The 21,073-nt window shown below is 39.9% G+C and overlaps 1 protein-coding gene across 1 annotated transcript in view; it reads right to left on the reverse strand.

Annotated features, from left to right (window-relative positions):
- The window catches only part of SPSB4 (splA/ryanodine receptor domain and SOCS box containing 4), a gene marked incomplete at both ends in the record, with an annotated part of 58,918 nt that extends 39,967 nt beyond the window's left edge, over nucleotides 1-18,951 (reverse strand). The window contains one exon of the mRNA XM_080349722.1: nucleotides 18,258-18,951. Coding sequence (XP_080205848.1) covers nucleotides 18,258-18,951 — 694 coding nt within the window. The remainder of the gene's footprint in view (nucleotides 1-18,257) is intronic.
- Nucleotides 18,952-21,073: the final 2,122 nt, after the last annotated feature.

Genomic DNA, 21,073 nt, shown 5'->3' on the forward strand with positions numbered 1-21,073 from the left:
CAGGATTCATTACAGTTTCAATAAAATATTATATATTACACTACCGAGGTAGTTCTGAACAAGAGCTTTATAAATAAGGCAAAGAATTAGGCTGTGCAATTTTACATGCTCTTCTTCCCCCTTGAAGTTTAACTCAGTACGCTCTACACAGCAGCAGTACCTAAACTTAGCTCCTACGCCCCGTAAGCAATGTAGTCAAGTATTAAATGTCATCGGACAATACTGACCCAGCAAGTCTCTTCTTATCTTACAACTGCAGTCAAAGTTTGCTTACTTTCAATATTTTCATTTTCCCAAGAGAAAGCAAATTCTGTGCTTGTAAAGGCTGAAAAACACAAACTATGGCTAGAACACCAAAACTGAGCCCAAAGTACAAGTAGCACAGATGGGGCAAGGAGGGAAGAGGAAAAAAAGAAGATCACACTTTTCTGCAAATGCATCCCTCCTGGGCTTAGCAACCGACACTACTGAGGATGATTACTAAGACAACTGATAATAAACCCAAACCACAACATTAAAAGGAAAGCAACATTTTGCATGGTCAAGTCCTTTGTGTGATGTACACAATGTGTTATCAATTCCCCTCCTCAGTATTTTTGGCACTTTAATGGGACCTTAATATCAGGAAAGAACATGAAGCATTTCAAAGCCCTAACATCACAGCACCGTTAAGTTATAATTTTCAAAGAGGTCAATTTTTCTCAATAAAACAGCAGCAGGGAACATATATGGAGGACTCCACAGTCCATACTGTCAAGTTACATTCCATATTTAAAACAAATGCTCTTTTCTTCCAAGTGTTAAGAGACACAAAAATAATAGAATAGACAAGCTACAGGCTTCAAGTAACTCCTTTACAAGAACACACATTTAGATCCAAAACAGATCTTAATGCTGAAATAATGCATTTAACCAAAGAGTGGAAAAGCCAGAAGGGTGAACCAGATACCAAGTAGAATTTGTCTTCATGTACTGGCCTGTATAATGCTCTGCAAAGCTCAGCAAATAGAGAAACTAGATGCTCCCATAGAAACCCTAATTATAAAAAAGAAAAAGACACACCACACACACAACCACCACCACCACCAGCACGCTTCTTGTATGGTTTTAAACCATTGTGCAGAAACTACTGAAAGTTTTCCTGCTCAATGAATTAAAAGCCACAGGTTTGGTTTGTTTGTTTGTTTGTTTTTTAATTAAGAACTTATCGCTAGGTGCCAACAACAAAACAGCCTCGGTTCACTCTCTCTCTCACACAAAGCTAAAACATTAAAAATGCACACCTCTTTCATATGTCACTTAAGGCATTTCATCTTCTTCCAGAATCAATTACTGACCTCCCCAACGCTCTCCAGTGCAACTGTCCGACAGTAAAGAGGCCCAGGAGGTTTCCTGAAAACATGAGCTTGTTGGACATCTGATGCTATTGAAGGATAAACCAGAAGAAGCAGGGCAGGGGAATCGTTCTGGGCGGGGCCAAGACTTGGTTACCTAATATAAGACCTTGGCAAAGTTGGGCAATTTGGGATCTTAAGCTCCAATTCAGGGAATAACGAGAAAGTGACCTTCTTTAATGGGCTGGATCAATGCATGTCAAACAGATTAAGCTTGCTAGCAGCTAAGTCAATCTGCAAATGAACTACTCTAAGGGTGTTCAATGATTCAAGTTCCCCGTAATTTATTTTTCTTAAAACTCAGTATATTTTTAAATAAACTTCTCAGGGTTAAAAAAAGATAAGTTTAAAATGAATGCTTTTTTCTTCTTACATCCCAGTGTTTCTAATAGACAGCATTTCAGTGACATATTTGTTAGCGATGCTTTAGGGAGGTGAAGATTTGCAATAGAGAGTCACATCAACTTCACTGACTGCCAGAAAGGTATCCTGGCGCTTTACACCCTGCCTTCACATTCAGTAGCAATTATGTTCCATGACCAGCCCACTGAGGCCAAACTTGCACCAACGCTCATAGTAACAGCATGAAACAACGTGAGGCAAGATGCAGCTTTTGTCACAGGCTGCGTAACACCTTAAGGATATATTATAGAGCACCAGCTTCCAAATGTAAGCAGAAACAAGACCGAGATAAAATGAGTCAGGAGGTAGCAGTTACTTCCCTTACTATCCTGAAGCACTGGTGATGGGTTTGAACAACAGCCAGATTTTTTAGATCAGACATAGTAAGGTACATCATTCTAAATAGAACATTTTCCTTCTTCACAGGTTGGGCGGCATCTACTTTCTATAGCGAGAGAGAAGGCAAAATAATTGCTGGTTTTCCTCACAGGGAAGGTTTTACATTTACAATGTGTTAGCGATGATCTAGTCCTCAATGAACCATCAGTGAGTGGCTCTGGCGATAGCTGCAAACAACACGTACAGCTTCCTTTAGGTTTAAAAGTTACCTCAATATGAACAGACGCACATATTCAGCTCAAGAAAAAACGTGGAATTAACTCCACTATCAAGCAACAGCAGGAATTCTGCCACAGTCTAACCTTCATTGCGAGCAGTTTTTAGGCTTACCTGTAATAATCCATTTTAAACTGTTTCCATTTTAAGTTGTTGAAACTATTTTATAAATTGTGTCTGACAAAAACTTGTTTTAGTCTCCTGGAACGATTTTAAGCATTTAGTTGGTAATGGAAAACACATGCAAGAAATTGAATATCAAATAATTCTAACAGTAGTATTTCCATAACTTATTTTTATCTTATTCATAGAGGCGAAGTGGAAATGAAATTCACCTTACATGACCAGACAAACCAGTCTGCAACTCATAGAACAGCTTCAGTGTTCTTCAAAATTACTTGACATTTTACTAAAAATCAAGTTATGCTCTCTCTGCTATCATAGATCATTATATGTAGAGCCACAAATTCACTTCTCTTACCTTTCGGCATTTTAGTTTTAATAAACATATAGCTAAACCTTTAATATACAAGGGAACCATCATATGAAATTTCAGCCTTTTCTATGAGTAGGTAATTTTATTATAGTTTAGCAACACTATTTTCTTTTCCATTTTCTGAAATTTCCTATGTTGAAGGATGTAACTGAACTGCCACATTCAACCAATATCAGCGGATCCTTTGTGAAGATATTTAGTCCCTTTTCAAACCCATTCATACTTTTGATTTCCACATAATTTCACTCCAATGATTCATAGGACTGATTTTTTCAATGCGTGATTTTTTTTTTAAACAAGGCACCCGATATTTCACTTGAACACCTCAGTCATCACATTTTGACACAAGGCCTTCCACAGTCACTGTTTCTATGCCATTTATTAATGCACAGACATTTTTTAAATATTCTCTGCAGTTAATTCTTTTTCAGGCCGAAGAGTTACGCCAAAGCAAACCAAAGGAGGTGGTTTTCACATAACATACATATATGTAAGCTGCCACAATGTGCTCTGGATGCAAAAAGCTTACACAGCTCCACAAAAGGAGACAAGAGTTTAGGAAACTAACTATGAAGGATTACTTAACAAAACCACATCTGGCTAAGTAAGTCACTGAAATGCAGATGATGAGAGGCTAAGGAATCACCCAAACAAAATAAGCTTCATAGGAATCAGGGAAAGAATAGGGATCACCCTGTAAGCTTTCCCAGTTCCCAAACCCCTCCTTGGCCAGCTATTAATCCTCACTGAGGACTGGATCCCGAGTTAGGTGGACCATCGGTCAGATCCAGGTTTATGTATTCGTTCCTTGTACAGAACCCACACTTTCCTGCTTCTCCAGCCTACGAAGTTTAGCATTTATTTACTTGTTTTTACAGCTGGGGAGAGGAGGCAGAAGAGGACAGGTATGGACAACTATAGCACAGAGTACTAAAGATACAAGCTGGCCACAATAACATAACCAGGTTCTTGTTCTGTTCCAAATGACAACATCATATTCACCCTTTGGATCACTCATCTTTACTGATATTTTTGTACCATTAGGCACATTGCCTCCAGGTTCTCGTTCCAGGCGGCAGCAGTTCATTGTGCACAGAACTCCTCGCTCACTCTGCACAGCAGGTCTGCTCCCTTCACCCCGTCCTTCACTATGCATTACTGGGCCCATAACACCGTTGAATTTCACCTACCACTTTGTTATCCAGTTGTTATTGTAAGTACTGCAGGACTCTTCTATGACTCTCCTTGGAGTCTAATTAAGATTTATCCCCCTTGGAAAACTTGGCGTAAATTACTTCACCTTATTTTCCAGTTCATTGTTAACAAACTGAGCAGAGTGGAACCCAGCAGAGATCCTGCTAATAATCTCCTTCCAGCTTAAAATCTGACCATTTGTTTCTAACTTTTGTTGCCTGTCTTTGATAAAAGTCCCCTAAAGAACTGTCCAACTTTAACAATGTACAAGTTTCTTAGAAGGGATGCTTTTGTCAGGTTCTCTGAAGTATCTGGAATTTCAAAACCTAGTGGACCGCTCTTACTCCCACCTTCAGATTGCTCTTGTTACCACCTTCAGAGAACTCTGAATAGCATTAGACTAACTTCCTTCCACAAAACGATCACAATTATCTTCATATATATATATATATATATATTCACCTGCCTAATAATTCTATTCTTTATTACAGTCTGTAACAGCAGAAGCCAAATTTCTTCTTAATTTTTTAATTTCATCTTTATCTGAACACTAGATCTCCAGCCTGGATCAATGAGAAGCAAAAACTCTATGACCTTCCCTCTGTAATAGAATCTATTGTACATAATGTTGACTAGATGATTCAAAATAGATTTCTTTTCTCAAATGGAACATCCAGAGAAATTGAAAAGCACTGCAGAAGTAGGTCTGAGGCCTCAATGGGAGCAACATGAAAATTCCGGTAGTCTGAGCATAAAAATGGCTGTTAAAATGCTGCAGTCACCATTCCAGTGGTGGAAGCTCTAGTTTCACACAGTCATTATTAAAAAGGGACCGACCGCCAGAGACGGCTGCTCCGTGCAAGCTTGGGAAACAAGTCAAAAGAGACACACACATGCCCTCAGAGCCTGCTCAACGGCAAATCCCTGGACATGCAAGTGTAAGGGACATCCAGGAAATGCCTATAGGGAAACTACACTTAATGACTACACCTTCTAATGTACTTAAGACATGTATCTTTGTCAGCCTAATTAAAACCAGAAATCATTTACTGTTCACCGTTTTTCCTACGAGGCAGGAAACAACCAGAGACTGATGGCAGGAGAAGTGCCCCAGAGGGCATTGAATTCCCTGCTACAATTGCCCAGCAAAAAGGGCAGTAACATCTTCGGAGACTCCTGTCTGCACCAGACAATTATGTGCTTAATAAAGCAGTTGGTTTCATTTCTCCAATAATAGCTGAATGTATTTTATGGATATTTCAAGACAGGCCCTAAAATGGATAAGAATAAATATATGCATTCATTCATCTTAGATGGCCAATATGGTGCACAGATACTTTGCCTCTGTCTGCGGAAGCTTATTTGTCAAGTTATAGTGCAGCCAAATGTGCAGGTCATTACCTAAAAAACAGATAAAGATCTGGAGAAGTTACAGGTCTAACCCTGCTTAATCCAGAACACTTCATTCTTTTAAAGTGTCGTGTAATACCGGACATCAGCCCTTATGTGAAAAAGGCTCCCTTTGCTTACCAGTTTATTGCACTCTGGGTAAAATGGGAAAGCAAGCTCCACAGGTCCTGCCAAACCAGGTCAAACAGCCCTTCAGAAACCCTGAGACTGAGACAAATTTCATCACAGAAAGAGAAGCAAAAGGCCCTTTTCAGCATCAGGAGTAAGATCCAGAAGGGCCTTTAGCCAATACCTCCCCACCAACCAGCTGAAAATCCATCTTTTAGATGGCTTCTCATTCTACAAGGTTGAAGAAGGATCTACAACTGCATCAGTTCTATTGGGATTTTCGATATTAAACAAAACTAACTTCTTGACAATCAAAGAAATTTTCTTCTAAAAAAAACAACCAACCAAAAACCAACCAACCAACAACTTTCCAGTTCATTCAGGGAATTAATTCCCATGTAGATGTGCTCAAGACAGCTTTGCATCACTACATTTTTATATCTTGCTCACTTGGCTTACCTCAATTTCTTCTAAAGGCATGTCTCACTTTTTACCTCAAAACACTATTTTAAAATGATATTCTCTGCAGATAAACTTGAGATCCAGCATTACCCATACCTGCCTGCTGGCAGGAGGCATTCCTCCATCCCCAGATAAACTAACAGAGACGACTTCTTGCATGAGGAAATACCATTTACCAGCAGCCTGTGGATTTCAGGCAAGCACACAGCGTTACTGAGCTCCGCAGAGGATCAGGACATTATTGCCAGATCAGCACTGGGAAATGGATTTACCATCTGCCTTCTTGGCTCAAAATCTTAATCCTAAAAGCTTGAAAAACAAGCTTTTTTACACTTAGTGTGTGTTCTCATATTGGTTACATAAATGTGGTTTTCTTCATCAGCAGCTGCATAATTTAGTACCGAGCAACCTCCCAAGTAGAAAGAACATTTGATTACCATTTTCACCTGCTCTAAGAGCAGATTAGTTCCTATAAAACACCTACTTTCAGGTATTACTTCAAATTCAGACCACGTAAAGTCAGTCAAAAGCTGTAGTTTAAAAGCCCAACCTCTTTTGTAAAAATTAACACTGCAAAAGCAGTTGTGCACTGAGGAGAGAACATACCTAGAAGACATTAACATTAATGGGGTTTGCATCTACAGCTTATCCTTTGTATAAGACTGACTAAACATACAACAGGAAAAATAGCAAATAATGACATTTGTTATTGTGAGGAATTGAAAACAATGGAAAAACAAACAGTTGTACATAATGTTAATTAAGCTCCCTCCTGCCTAATTATTATTAGCATGCTTTTTTAATTTTCATATAGCAGTCTTCCTCAACCTTGCAGGACTTAATCTTCATGACACTGGCAGAACATCTTAAAGCCAAAACACTATCTGTGGCTTAGTTAGGATCTGTGACTATACAATGCACATATGGAAATATCACTTAATGGGAGAACTCATGCTGACTTATGAACATTTGCGTTTGCAAGCAAGTTTGTTGTCTTCAGAGTGTATGAGGGAAAACTGACATTTTCACCAGCTACAGTATTTTGCTTTTTCCTATTTAATGTATCATGCTTCCTATAGCTGTTTATTAAGATGTCTCAATAAATTAATCAGGTACACTTAAAGTGAATTTCTGCTAAGCCGAAGTGACAATCATTCAGGATAAAGGGGAATAAGTGATTCAGTAGACTATGTTAAAAGTGATGTTTAGATGTTATGCTCACTCATGTTTCATACACAAAATGTTTCTTGACACTTGCATTTTAAGGAAGTTTCTATCAACACAGTCATCTGGGGAACAGAAAGCAGATGGTGGTTCCAGCCGACTAGTCAGATGAGAAGTTACTTGGAGCTCTGGGATTTGATGACCGGCGTGTTCAAGTGGGTTGCTGAGAAACCCTCCACCACAACAGCGTAATGGGTTTTCTTGCTCTGAAAGTAGCGCTATACACAGAAAGAAGGGCCACTTCCACGGTACTGTATTCCCCAACACATTTCAGGGGAGGCACTTCTAAGCATACAGACACCCCAAAAGGTGTTTTTTAGACATTTTTTGGAAATAGTCAACCTCTAGCCCATTTGTGCTGCAACTCTTTCTCAGCAGTGAGTTTTCACCCACTAAATACATATGCAGCATACAGACCCCACTCCAACCAGGTAGGTTCTCTCACACCTTGTACCTCAACACCTCACCAGATCCTGTGTGTCTAGAGAACCAGAGAAACAGTACGTGGATAAAAAGCAGAAATACAGAACTGCTGCTGCTCCACAGCCAGAGATGCTGCTGAAGGCAGAACCCCCTTTGGTACAAAGTCCTCACCATCATTCCATTTTGTTCCATCTCCATTCCGCTCTGAAGACAAACTTATTTTCATTAATAATTTACCATTATAGCATATATATGCATTATGTATTAAAGGTGTTTGGAAAAAACTGGCCAGAGAAAGCCTGGAAGTTCCTCTGTGCAAGTGATTTAAGAAAAAAACATATTGCATTCTCGGAAGCTGTTGTTTGCATGCAGATGATAGCACTGTTCATGCTGCCAATTTATCAGAGTTGCATTGTGGAAATGTTGCCCAGGATGATGATAGAATGCTATAACTCCAGTATTTTAAGTACATGAAGTTATATGCTCAATTTTGAAAATGTTTGAATCGTCGATGTTTTAGCTTCTGCTTTATTCTCAGTCAATGAAATTATAAAATGCCTTAAACTTTAACTGGTGATCAGTTATACATGGAAGTTAATCTGCCATGTAGAAATAACACACAATTTTTTAGTAAGTCTTCAGAAAATTAGGAACATGAATTTTAGAAACAGAAAAGTCCATAAGAAATTAATAATATTTCAGTCTGCAGGGTTAATTCAGCCTCTTGGATCCCGAAATACTAATAGCTGACTCATCTCTAATCAAATTGACAAGTTCAGTTGTAAAGTCATTCATGACAAAAGACTCACCTGTGAGATACCAATGGCATCACAGTGATTCCTGAAATACTGAAAATACACAACAGATTTCTAAAGTTCTTTGACTTCCAGAGGCTCTTAGTTTGACTTACAAGATCAAGCAGTTACCGGCAGTCAAGAAATTCCAGCATGGCTGAGCTTAACCAGGAGGAACCGGGTGAATTTTCACTCCCTACCATACAGTTGGGGGCTGCAATCTGAGCTCCTCTGCTCCTGCCAGAAAAAACTGCTGATGAAAGAAAGTGAAGTAGGGAGGTTTGGTCATTCAGGAGCTTGGATAGTCCTGACCTTTCCTTTCCTTGTGTGCTACTTGATTTACTACATCAAGGTTTACTGGCTTCCATCAAAATCTCAGCATCTTTCCTTTTTAACTCTCTGACCATACTTCCCTGCCTTCTCTTTTCCTTTTAAGCACTAGCACTCTTTCAAATATCTCTTCCTAGATCTCACTGGTACTTCTCACTTTACCTCGTAGTTTTCCTCCTCCTGTGACACACATTAAATTCTGTTGCACGTGGGTCATCTGTCTCTCATGATATCATCCAGTCTTTGTACACTATAGCCTTTTTTTCAACGGCTTGTCCGACCAACTTTAACATTTAAATCTCAGTCTAAACGAAAAAGAAAGCATATGTTAGCATTACTTCCCTTCTTGACGTTAGACAATACCATTGAAGCTGGTTTCTTAACATAATACCAATGCAATTCTGTTCCCTGAAGCCTGCATGTACCAGGTGAAGCTTCTTATCCTCCTTTCCAAAGGCATCATGAACAAATAATTTGGTAGTACAAAAGGATTGGCTGTAACCAAATACTAACGTACACTTGATGGACTGCAGATTTTGCAGGATGTTTAAAGTTTACCCTCTGATCTCTCTGAACTTTGGCCTTCATTTGTTTATACAGGCAGAGGCCAGTAGGTCACATCACTAAAATAAGCAAATTGTTTACACATATGGCAAGCACGGATGGAGCAGAAGTGTAGTCATGGCTACAACCATCCACAGCATATTAAAGCAATTACTTTAGTTAAAATAACAAAGATACAGTGAGTCCACATAGGTGGTGAGGAGACCTTCAAGTGCAATGAAACTCAGTATGAACCAAGAAATTCGTTGGCATTTCTTCAGAAGCCAAGACGTATGTTCCAGTCCAGTCTAACCCAAGTCACTCACTGTAACAGTCCTTGTTTCATGAAAAGTGGCAGCCTTTGATACCATCAGAGTCAAATTTAAGTGCAACCTCAGCCCTGTGGCACTTAATACTGCAAAGACTAGAGAAGTTTACGGAGCGAGGCTGGAGCGGCAGCTGTCGCTGCAGTTACAGGCCCAGCGAGCACCCCTGGGCTGCCCCTGTTTGACCCCCAAACTCCAGCACGGTGCCTGTGTCTGGATGATGCATTTCACCAGAGGCCAGAGACAAGTTCTTTGTTCAGTGAAAATACATTATTTTCATCATATTTATGCTAGCTTTAAAACTAAAATTTGCTATTTAAAAAAATCATTACATGCTTAAAAAAACATAATTCCTAAGCCTTTAAAAATTATTTTAACCTTTATAAAGGCCTTTTAAAAAGCCTCTCCAAACAGCACATTTTACATAACATGAATGACCTGGAAACAAGGCTTTTTCAGAAGCAAAAAGCAATTCAATTTTGAAAGTGAGAATGGGGTACTAATATAACCCCACACTGCGTTTTCTGTTGATTGACAGAGGAACGTGTTTTTGAGAACAGTTACAGGCTCTCTGCTTAAGAGAATCCCCACCTCCCCCCCAAAAAAAAGAAATGAGAAAGAAATACTACAAGAAATGAGAAAAAAAAAAATCACCAGAGTGTAAAAGAAACTAATTGTTTTTTCTTGGTTAAATATACTGCAGCTGTCAAGCTTGCTGAAACCATTTTTTTAGCTCCAAGATGCTGTATCAAGGCTCTGTGGCCAATTCAGTGCCATACTGAATAGGCATGCAGATACATGGCATACATGGGAAGAGTATAAAACATTTAGCGTTACTTTTTATTGAAAAGGAGAAGCACATCTTTAAGGTTCATGTCCAAACAATCCATGCAGACATGGGTTCCCATTTGCACTGCAGATGCAGCATGCTGCGGAAATCAAACTGTCTGTTGGGACAAAACGCAACTGTGAATCTTAAATAAAAATTATCCTTTTCTCATGTTACCTACTTGCTTGCTCAAAATCCATTTTGGTTTCATACAAATCACTTTTCTGGAATGAGATAACTTGTTTGGCCAACTAGTTCTAGGAAATTGCTAGAGACAGAACCAATAAATGATCTCTTAATAAAAACAAACAACAACAAACCCCACAGCCCAAAGATATGCTAAGTCTGGAAGCTCGTTACTTTCAGAAAAAAAACATTCACATAACAATGTAAGAGTATCTTCCTGCCTTATTGATCATCTGAGTTTGACATACCTACGAAATTAGTGTTTTCTTAGGCACATCCACAGAAAGCAGAGGTACAGGTGTGACCGGAGCCCTGCCTCACTCAGTGCCCGCCTGCTCAGCCCACTCTGAACAAGCATTACCAAAAATATTTTTATCCAGTGCTCCTAGTGAATAATGTTCCCATTGCAGACACTCTGGGCACCAGTGCTGAAGATGTGCAGCTCCAACCCAGCCATGCAGAATCCCAGCCAACGTGCAGAGGGCTATACAAAACGCTCAGTTTGTCTCAAATTACGAACAGGAATCCTCTTAGAAATGTCATTTTATCTTCTGTATTTCACCACCAACTAACATTTAAAAATAATGTTTAAACAACTGAAATAATCCTCATAGTTCTTGTACATAGTTCTCGTTCAGCTGCGTCAATAACTTCTAACCTCTCTGCCTCCACCCTGAGTTTCAGTGCTGAACACTGAAATGCCCCATCTCGCACTTCCAGTGTCAGAGGTTTTTCAGTAAAAATCAGGTTTGATAATAGGCCTGAAGACAGATATGATCATCAGTCTCACCTCAAAACAGTTTAAAGCTGAAGACTAAAGTTATTTAAATTCTCTGTATAGTCACCCAGCCAACAAGACGAGTGGGAGCTTTGATCCAGTCCTGTGCTTGCTAGCAGGACTTGTCATTTGTTATCTTCAAAGGGCAACACAAAGCTGAACCTGAGAACACAGGGACTGACACGCTCCCTCAGGTTTCCCCAGCAGCTGTCCTGGGGAAACTACAAAACACGCCAGCTCTCAGCCACCCAGCACTGGAGAGAAAAGTTTCAAGAAGAAACACAGCCAGGAAAGGAACACAAAAGGATGACTTGCAGCAGAACTTCCCACCTTTTACCAGAGTGAACAGTGCAGTTAAAGGCTGCTGAGCTCCCAATTACAGCTGCAAAAAGCAAAGCCCGTTCTGCCCCTTGCCAGCTCCGCAGTGTTTGACCTCACAGCCTCAGCACTGCTGTACCAGGCGCCTGGGGCACACAGGGACACACACAGCACTGCCACTGCTTTCAGTGGAACCATCTGCTGAACACGGCAGCATTTCTAGATGTGCTCATTTTGTGGCACATTACCTGTAGATTTACCATAAAAATACGGGTTTTGCTATAATCTGAAGACTGGTATTAAAAATCGGCACTCACCACAATATACTCCAGGAAGATCACAGTCTTCATGTTCATATTTTTAAAATGGAATTTGCTCTGAGCCCAAACTAGAAATTACGTTGCTATCTCGTCTTCCTAATAGAGGAGCTACTGTCTTTTAAAGGAAGAAAAAGCGGCCATCTCCAAAGAGCTTGTGATTAGAGAAGAAACTGCAATGGCTAGACAAAGTAATTATCTTAAGGAGAAATATAACTTATGAGGAAACTTTTATGAAAACATAGTCAAGATGGACAAAGCACACACATTTTTTTGGCAAGAAGTTAGGTATATCACCGGATAATCTATTGCAGAAGCATCATTATTTGCACTGAAGCTTGGATTTATGCCATACAATGCCCAACAGCAATATGGATAGAACAGATCTAAAAATAAATACCCTTTACAACTTTCTACTTCTAATACAAACCTGTAAGAATCTGGTCATATTGCTCAGCAATTCCAGCATCGCAGCTCAACCAAATTCATAAAAGGATCAAGCAAGGCTATCAATTTTCTGATTGCTATTTTACAGTCATACACACAATACTCAAAGTATAACTTCAGATTACAACTTTTACGTCCATTTTGAGAACAGAGGTGTTGTCATTGCTCTTCAAGGTTTTCACTTCTTAAAAACAAGATACATGAGAAATTAGTGGAAACGTAATCAGAACACACTAACAGGAGTTGGTGTTAGCAGTTGCCATGGCACTGTTATGAACCAGAGAAGGAAGAAAAAGCACAAGTATGTCAGGATGCAAATAAATCATAACACAGCTGTGGACTACTGATACTGCTTCTCAGCCTCAGGAGCTACTGACCTTAAAGTATGCCAGCACCTTCTTATATTTTAGGTCAATGATAAGTGGATTCCCTGCTAAATAAACTAGACTAGGTTGTAAGAGAAAAAATGTTATCTGTAAAGCTAATGAGTGTCTTAGATTGCCTGAGGAGTTTATTGCTGGAGGTCTTAATAGGTCAAAGTTGTATAAAAAAAGACAAGGCTAATCTTAAAAGCATGAGAGTTTGAGAAGCTCTTTCTAGCTCCGTACCTTCATAAGCAATCACTTGCGACCAGCCTGAGGTAATCAGATGATTCTCTGCATGACTGCAATTAATTTACACAAATGAAAAACTCTGAATATGCAACATTCACCCCAAAAGACCATTACAAAGACCATTATGTAGTGATTTCAATGCAAGGAGGAAAGGTTGAAAATTAATTAGAAAGTGTCAACAAATTAGGATTAAAGGACACGAAATGCACTTAACCCAGGGAAAGGGAGGTGCACATGGAAGACAACCATAAAACCCCTAACTATCAGATTCCTGAAGTAGGAACTGAAAATGCTGCTTCCTGTTATCTCAAAAGCTAAAGATTGCTTCTCTATGGCATTAGCTGCTTCATTACTACCACTTCATCCTCTGATTGCATGTCTGTAGATAAAAATTCTTCATAAGGTTTAGCAATATTGGATTTTCAGAGTACATTACTTCCATTGTAACATCCAGAATAATGTATTATAGAAATATCATATAAAGCAAACTGGTTTAGATAAACAAAAAACATATCCATTTAAAAATTTTGATTTAAAACCTTTTGGAGGAAAATCCACAGTCTGATGAGAGATTAAATATTTGTCTTGGCAGTTAACCATTCTGCAATTTTATTCGTTATTCTCTTTGGAATTTAAAAAGGCAAAAGAAATTCTAAGAGTAAAACACGGCTGTGCTGGACAACAAACATTATTACCAAGAAGTTGATTGGGCAGCATTACCCCAAAATCTTGCCAAATTTACTCATATCTAAGAAATAACTTCAGGATTTATAACCAGAAACATGAAAAAATCGGTGGTAATGGGGTGCGATTTCTTCATCTTCAGTTATTGTGGTCTACTCAACATGTCATAATACAGAATTCAAAGTTCTTTCCTCTCACATGCAATTTCAAGACTTTTAAAGCTCATTTAAACATTTAGTCATCCTTCATTCAAGCAACTGCCCAAGAGTCAAGAGTTTAGGCAATTGTTTGGCAAGTTGTCGCTTTCTTTAAAATTGTGATGATCACATGGAGACAGTGTCTTCAGTTGGGATCCATCCCACAACATATCCCAACCAGATGTTCCACTCCAAGGCAGCAGCTGTAGCAGCCACTGCTGCACTTCCAGCAAGAGTGCACATTACAGGACAAAGAAATGTGAAAGCCCTACAGCAGGCATTTTTAGAGATGGCCAGAAAGCCTGTGCTGATGCAAACCTCCAAATGTTTCTTCAAGACCCTCATGAGAACCTGACGTGCTGACATACATACATGGGAGGGTTTCCAAGACCAGCAGAGCCCCTCCAGCCCTCCTGTGAGCCCTCAGTATTTCATTTCAACAAATCTCTGCACTGTCACACAAGGATGGCTGGGAAAAAAAAAGTCTTTCTGCAGCCTCACTCCGCCCTCTCCCTGCCTAGGAAGATATTAAAGGCTAAGTTTTGTACCTTTGAGTTGCATTATGCAATTCTATGTCTATGGATCACCTATTATTATTATGTACAGAATAGAGACCATCTGCTTTGCTCTTTAATACCAATTCAGAACAGGACAGAGCTGGACCTGTAATGCACACTTATAAAAGCGTTTTGACTTCTGGAAGTCAAAATACTGCCTGTTCTGTTAGGTATTTTCAAGGATCAAAATAAATCACTCTTGTTCAACTCACCTACTCAAAGTTCTCCACCATGGCACTGTTATATTGTCCTCCCACCACTTTGTTTAAACACGCAAGTACTAATGCATCAGTCATGATCCACAATGTACATTTACACAAAAGTGTTTTCCTACTTCTCTGTTCCAGCCTATAACTAGTCTTCAGGATTCTTCATCAGAAAACAGATATAAATAGCCTAGCTTTTTTAAAACAGGCACATACCCTGATGAAAGAAAGCATCTGAAAAATAACATATACTGCATTTATGTTATTTGGGTTTTCTAATTCTTGTGATATGCAATGAGTAAGATGTAAAATTCCATAAAACTTAGGCACTGCGCAAACATCACTGTGGTAAATACTCATAGTGCTTGATCAACGCTTGTCCTGGGAAGAACTCAACATGCTTATGATGAGCACTCTCTACCCTGTGCCCCTGCCTTCCCTCCCAAACCCTGACAAATATTTGCAACTCTGAGCCTCTCAAATGTGAGTGAAAAACTGTTTTGTGAAAATCCCAACACATCATCATGTGATGCTCAAAGCAGCTTCTGAAAGCAGAATACTCTCTGGGTATCAGATGCAGCTGGCATCTCTTTTAACTACAGCATTATTCTATGAGCAATACCCAGAGACCAGAGGGCACTCAGGTTCTCGATCTTTGACCTGCAGGCTTATCCTTCTATGACTGCCATCTACGCAGTAATTAACATACTTCAAAGTCTGCATGGTCTCTATACCACTACGACATATGTTTAAGTTCATTGCAGCTGCACAAGCCCATCATCTGATCCTTTCACTCTTCCATTCCTGCAAGCCTTTCACTCTTTGTCAGGCAACTGAAATACATGGGCCTTTAAAGTATTCAGAGGTCTTCTATTTAAACAGCATGTATTGAAAATGCTAGAAATCCCCACAGTCGAGCTCTCCATTTGCTCTGCAAGACAGCACATAAACAACCATTGCAAGCTGTGGTATGCATTCTGAGAGTTAACAATCAATCACTAAATAGCAAGTTACAAGTCTCTGTTTGACAGCAGTTTCAAGAACAGCTAAGCTACTATTGCCAGATCTACGAAAAGCTGCAATCAGCAGTATGAGATCCTTCCAGGGAAGAAAAAGAAAAAAATTAAGATGAATTTGTAAGGTTAAAAAGCAAGCAAACAACAATCCCCCACACCCACAGACATACGTAGGTTCAAATGTATCGAAATTTGTGAATGCAACACGAACACCTCACTCTGATTTTCAAAGAACAATTATAAACCGTACTATTAAGTGCTATGAGAGTGAACATGAAGATTGCCACAAGCTTGCACGGGTTCACAAGGGCTGCCTGGATAGAAATGCTTTTAGCAGAGAAGAGAGGTGTTTGCTTTAAAGCACCAGCTAAACAAGCTGCTTTGGTTTCTTGAATGCTGTTTTTGTTACAGGACAGTAATGGATCAGTGAACATGTGATAACAAATGATGTGATTCCAGGATGTCAAACTGCCCCATGGCAAAGTGGCTTTAAACTTCCTCTTCACATGATCAGATTAACACTCAGGCCTAGTTTAGTTTACAAGTTTAATTTTAGCCATGGGTTCATGCTCAAAAAAAAAACCCAGCAAAAACAAGACTACTTTGACTTTCTCAGGGATAGTTTAGGAAGCTATCCTGCCTCTTCCAGCAAAATTATCCCATGAGAAACCAGATGGGAATTTTTCTCTCTGTCATCTCACAGACCACAGCTATCCTTCTCTACTTAGTGCCTTTTATTTTATAATTTCTACCAAACCCATTCACATCCTCCTCCTGGTGTTTTCATCTTTCTAGAGCTCCCTTGAGCAGCCCTGCGAAGGCTACAAAAGGAATGCAGAACGATTCCTTGTGTAGACATGGTGGACCAAGCTGAGCTGTACTTTGCTTAGTTTGGCAGATATTCCCGGTATTATAAAAACTGCTCTTGCACAGAAATTATCCAGTTTGCAAAAGTACCTCTCCCCCACCACCCTCCACAAAAAGCCCACCAGACCTGTCTGCACACCACTCTTTGCTATGACTAAGTAATCGCAAAATACTTAAGCTCCTCTGATATTTCCCTGAAAAGAGGGATATGAAAGCACTCAGGAAGCTGCCATTTAGCATCTGGCTGTAATAACCTGCAGAACTTCTGTGGATAAAGATTCTTTCCCCCAGTGATTGTTACAGATGTTTATGAAGAGGTAATTTTAAGGTCAAATTATTTAATTATGTTTCTACTTTGTATGTCAGATGTAAGGCTAATGAGCAGAGAATTACTTTTTGACAGAAAAAAAAAATCACACCACCTCAACCTAATTGAAAAGAACAGAAAATTCCTCTAGAAATTACTAATTGAAAGGCAGGTGTTGTACACTTGCTATTACCCTCCTTTTACAAGACTAAGTTCCATTCATAGAGACCAAACACCACGAACGCTTCGTTCAGTCATCTGTTTTTGTTAAATCCATGTATTTATATTCATGTTTCCGCCTATGGCTCAGATAATACAGCGCTAAACAAGAACAATGTTCCACTTGCTACCTTGTTCAGCCTCCCGTTCCCCAATTCACAGCAGCTGACACGCTGACAGGAGATACCTGGGCATGACAGAACGTCTGCGGTGCCGAGTATGGACCTGGCCGAGCAGCGAGAGGAACTGGACAAGACCCAGTTCTGCAACTCATCTTTTGGTGGGCTACCGCTTCACCGTCACAGCAGCAACATGCTGCTCCTTACTACACAACCATTTAATTTGATATTACCCCTTTGGATCAAAAATAGCAAATGCTTATCCAAAAACCCGTATTTCTGGAGGAAAAAAATACCCTGAGAGAGCACCTTCTGAAACAAACTAAGGAACAGAGCTCTCTTTCATTGCTGAAAGCAATATTTGACCTGAGCTCCCAGATTTTCAGGGATCCACAGCTGCTTCTGAGCGTCCTGGAAAGGCAACTATGGAAAGAAGTCTACTGGCCTGAATTCAAGTATGTTTATGCACACCATGTAAGAGTTCCCACTACTACAGGAAATTTTTACAGGATCCACAAATCCTATTTGAAAACCACAGATTTAAAACATATCCTCCAGTAAACAAAAGTTTTAGTGTTAAATATACCCAGAAGTTTCTCAAGATCTTTTTTCTCAGTCTGTTCACTTTCTTTGGACAGAGATTCCTTGCTACTCTGCTTGCCAGAAGGGAAGACACTTTGATACAATCCATACCGTCATTACATGCCACAACTGACAGGTATTAGTTGTGGGCAGTAACTATGGGATGCAATTTACTCACAGTGGACAGTCCCCACCCTGGCACACTCTGCTCACAATGAAAGGATAAATAAATAAAAAATCCTACATGAGAAAAGTCAAAAGATAGTGTAATGAAGAAACATGGTAACACTTACGGTCAAGTCCATTGACGTATCTCATTGTAATTTCACAGTGCCCCCAAACTGCACTGACTATGGGGTAAAGTTTTTTCCCTTTTAGTCCTCTGAAGGCCACTCCAAGATACTGTCCATCTACCATGAAGCTAAGCGTCCCTTCATCCATATCCAAAACCACCAGTAAGGAGTCTGGGAGTACAAAAGACTCATCCGGTTCCAAAAAGACAGGATACGTGACTCCAGGCTGGTTTTTACAATTGTGGTAGAGTTTGTTGCGTCCCAGATCCCAGCCCCACGATTCACTATTGCTACCAACCAACGACGTGTATCCCACCGAGTGCAGCGGAGCTTCGGCCGTGGAGACGCCCACCACAGCGTGAGTTCCCCGTTGCCTCGTGGGCCAGTGGATTTGCCAGACGTGCAGGCCCCTCGTGTAGCCGACTTTGCCCCGGATGCAATCCGTGCTTTGGGCAACTGGGTGTCTGTGAAAAGTCAGTTTGTCATCTTCCTTTACAAATATATTTAAGGAGCGATCTTCATTATTCCAAGCATGTTTATACTGGACCTCCAGCTTGGCAGGGGGCATATCCAACAGCATGTCCAGTCGTGCTGGCTTGCAAAAATCCGGGCCTCTCAGCTCTCGTTTAACAGGTCTATAAGGGGGCTCCCTCACATCCACAGACTTTATGCTCCCTGAGATTTTCTGGCCCATTGCTTGGCTGCAGATTTACAAAGGAGAAAGAAAAGTTGACTTTGGCCCAATGTTACCTCATGAAAGCACTTTTACACTGAGCCAGTGACCTGACAAGTTGACTGGATTTACTTCTCCTGTTTGGAGCTTTTTAGCAGCAGTGTTTTCAGAGAAAAAATGCTCCTGAAAGAAAGCAGAAAGTTTCCAGTTAGTTTAAGAAAGTCAACAGAAAACCCACAGCATATTTTTAAAGAACTTCTTCTCATCCCTAGTAGTTATTTAAAACACCAGAGCTGACAATTCCCCACTTTTTGTTCAGTATCCTACAGTGCAAAGCAGCCTGCCAGCAGGATGCTCTGAGCCCACCAGCGCACAGAGCGCAGACAGTCATTTCCTCCAATTCATAATAGGATGCAGACATTCCCCACCTTCTGCCCTTCCACCCATTCTGTCTGGCCAAGTTCACAGCAGCCCTGCAGAAGGCGTACGCTACTCCCCAGCAACAGCGATAAACTTTACGTTCAACGGTAGCTTCACTTTCACTTGTGCCTTTGTTTCATAGTCTTAGAATTATGCGGGATGCAGAATCTCCTTTTATTTCTAACTGTTCTCTTCCCTGGGCCCTGGCAACACAGGGCTTCAGGTTCTGAACTGTTATTTAACAAGGAAAGAGGAGGCGTGGAGGACAAATGACAAATGGTAATTTCAGTTCTTCAGCAGACTCTTCTGTATGGGCAGCTACTACAACTTTGTATTTCTTCACACTACTGGACAGCAGGCTAATTCACATTTTCTATATTGCAATATTAGGCTGACGTGAGGGTGTGGAGCACAGTAGGACACATCACAGGGAAAACATGATTTTGAAATGTATTCTTTCTGTGCTTCCATGAACAAACACGGTAATGTAGCTGGAAGTGGTCAAAACCACTCAGGAAAGATTCTTTGCAGCCCAGATAAGTTACATTCATTCCCCTTCTAGAGGTCAGGTAGGGTGCAAAGGGAAACCAAGAACTTCCAAAAGTAGTAAAGGGATAAAATGAAGACAAAGTCCTATAAACTCAAGCAGATGATTGACGTAGGATCAAATATAGTATCTCCACCAGCAGACATACTTCTGTCTTCTACCAAATAAGTGCCAAGTCTGGGAGTGCTCAAATATATGATAGGTGAGGAGACCCACTCTGATTATTTACTGACAGAGTGACAGAAAGTTTAAAGAAGCAACAAAAATCACCAGACTCTCAAAAGCCTGAAGATCCCATCTGACAGCAGGTTTTCATAAAACACCAGAGGCATAGATTTGTTGCAAAAAAACATCTTGCAAGATATCACCGTCCTTCCTTTTAAAGAACTTCTACCCCAAATACGCTGTCCCATTGCAAACATCATTTCTGAAAGAAGAGTAAGAAATGTGCACTCCCAATGAAAGGAAGTAAAAAAGAGAAGTCTACAAAAACAACACCTATAAAATGTACAATCCAGCCATGTTTTAGAAGTTAATGAATTCTTTATATTATTTGTAGTGGCCAATATTATGTAAAGTGTTTTCTGCATGTATCAAATACAGAAACTAAACAACAGCTGTGTTAAGTCAATGCTTAAAAAAAAAACCAAAAAACCCAAGAACCCACACTAAAAAGCGTATTTTCAAATTCATGTGACAGTTAAGTGACTGTATATAAACATTATTTTCTGGTGGCTGATCCCACATGGTATATGTGCACACTTGAGCTTAAAATAACCACTTCTTTGCACATAATTTTAATCTTTAAAATCAAAATTAAACATAAACCCCCAAGCCCCTCATATTATGCTTCTAGGAGGATCCAGAACGATTCACAGGAGCTTCTTCCCACTGATACAGTAGCCACAACTTGAAAATTAACCCACGTGAAATCAGCTGGAACAATCCCCCACTTACATCTTTTCAAACCTCGTAAAAATAATCTGAAATTTTAAACAGCAATTACTTATAACTTGACGGTTGCCATTTCCACTATTGCAAAAGCACTAATAGGTTGTTACAAAGGTATAATGGGATATTTTGCCCATCGAAGAAAGTTCAATACCTGATTCTACACTAATAATCCTGGGAGATAGGAAACACTGACCCTAATAGACACACAGGGAAGCAACAGGG

Source organism: Nesoenas mayeri (genome assembly GCF_963082525.1).
Source record: "Nesoenas mayeri genome assembly, chromosome: 9".
In the NCBI taxonomy this organism is placed as follows: domain Eukaryota; kingdom Metazoa; phylum Chordata; class Aves; order Columbiformes; family Columbidae; genus Nesoenas; species Nesoenas mayeri.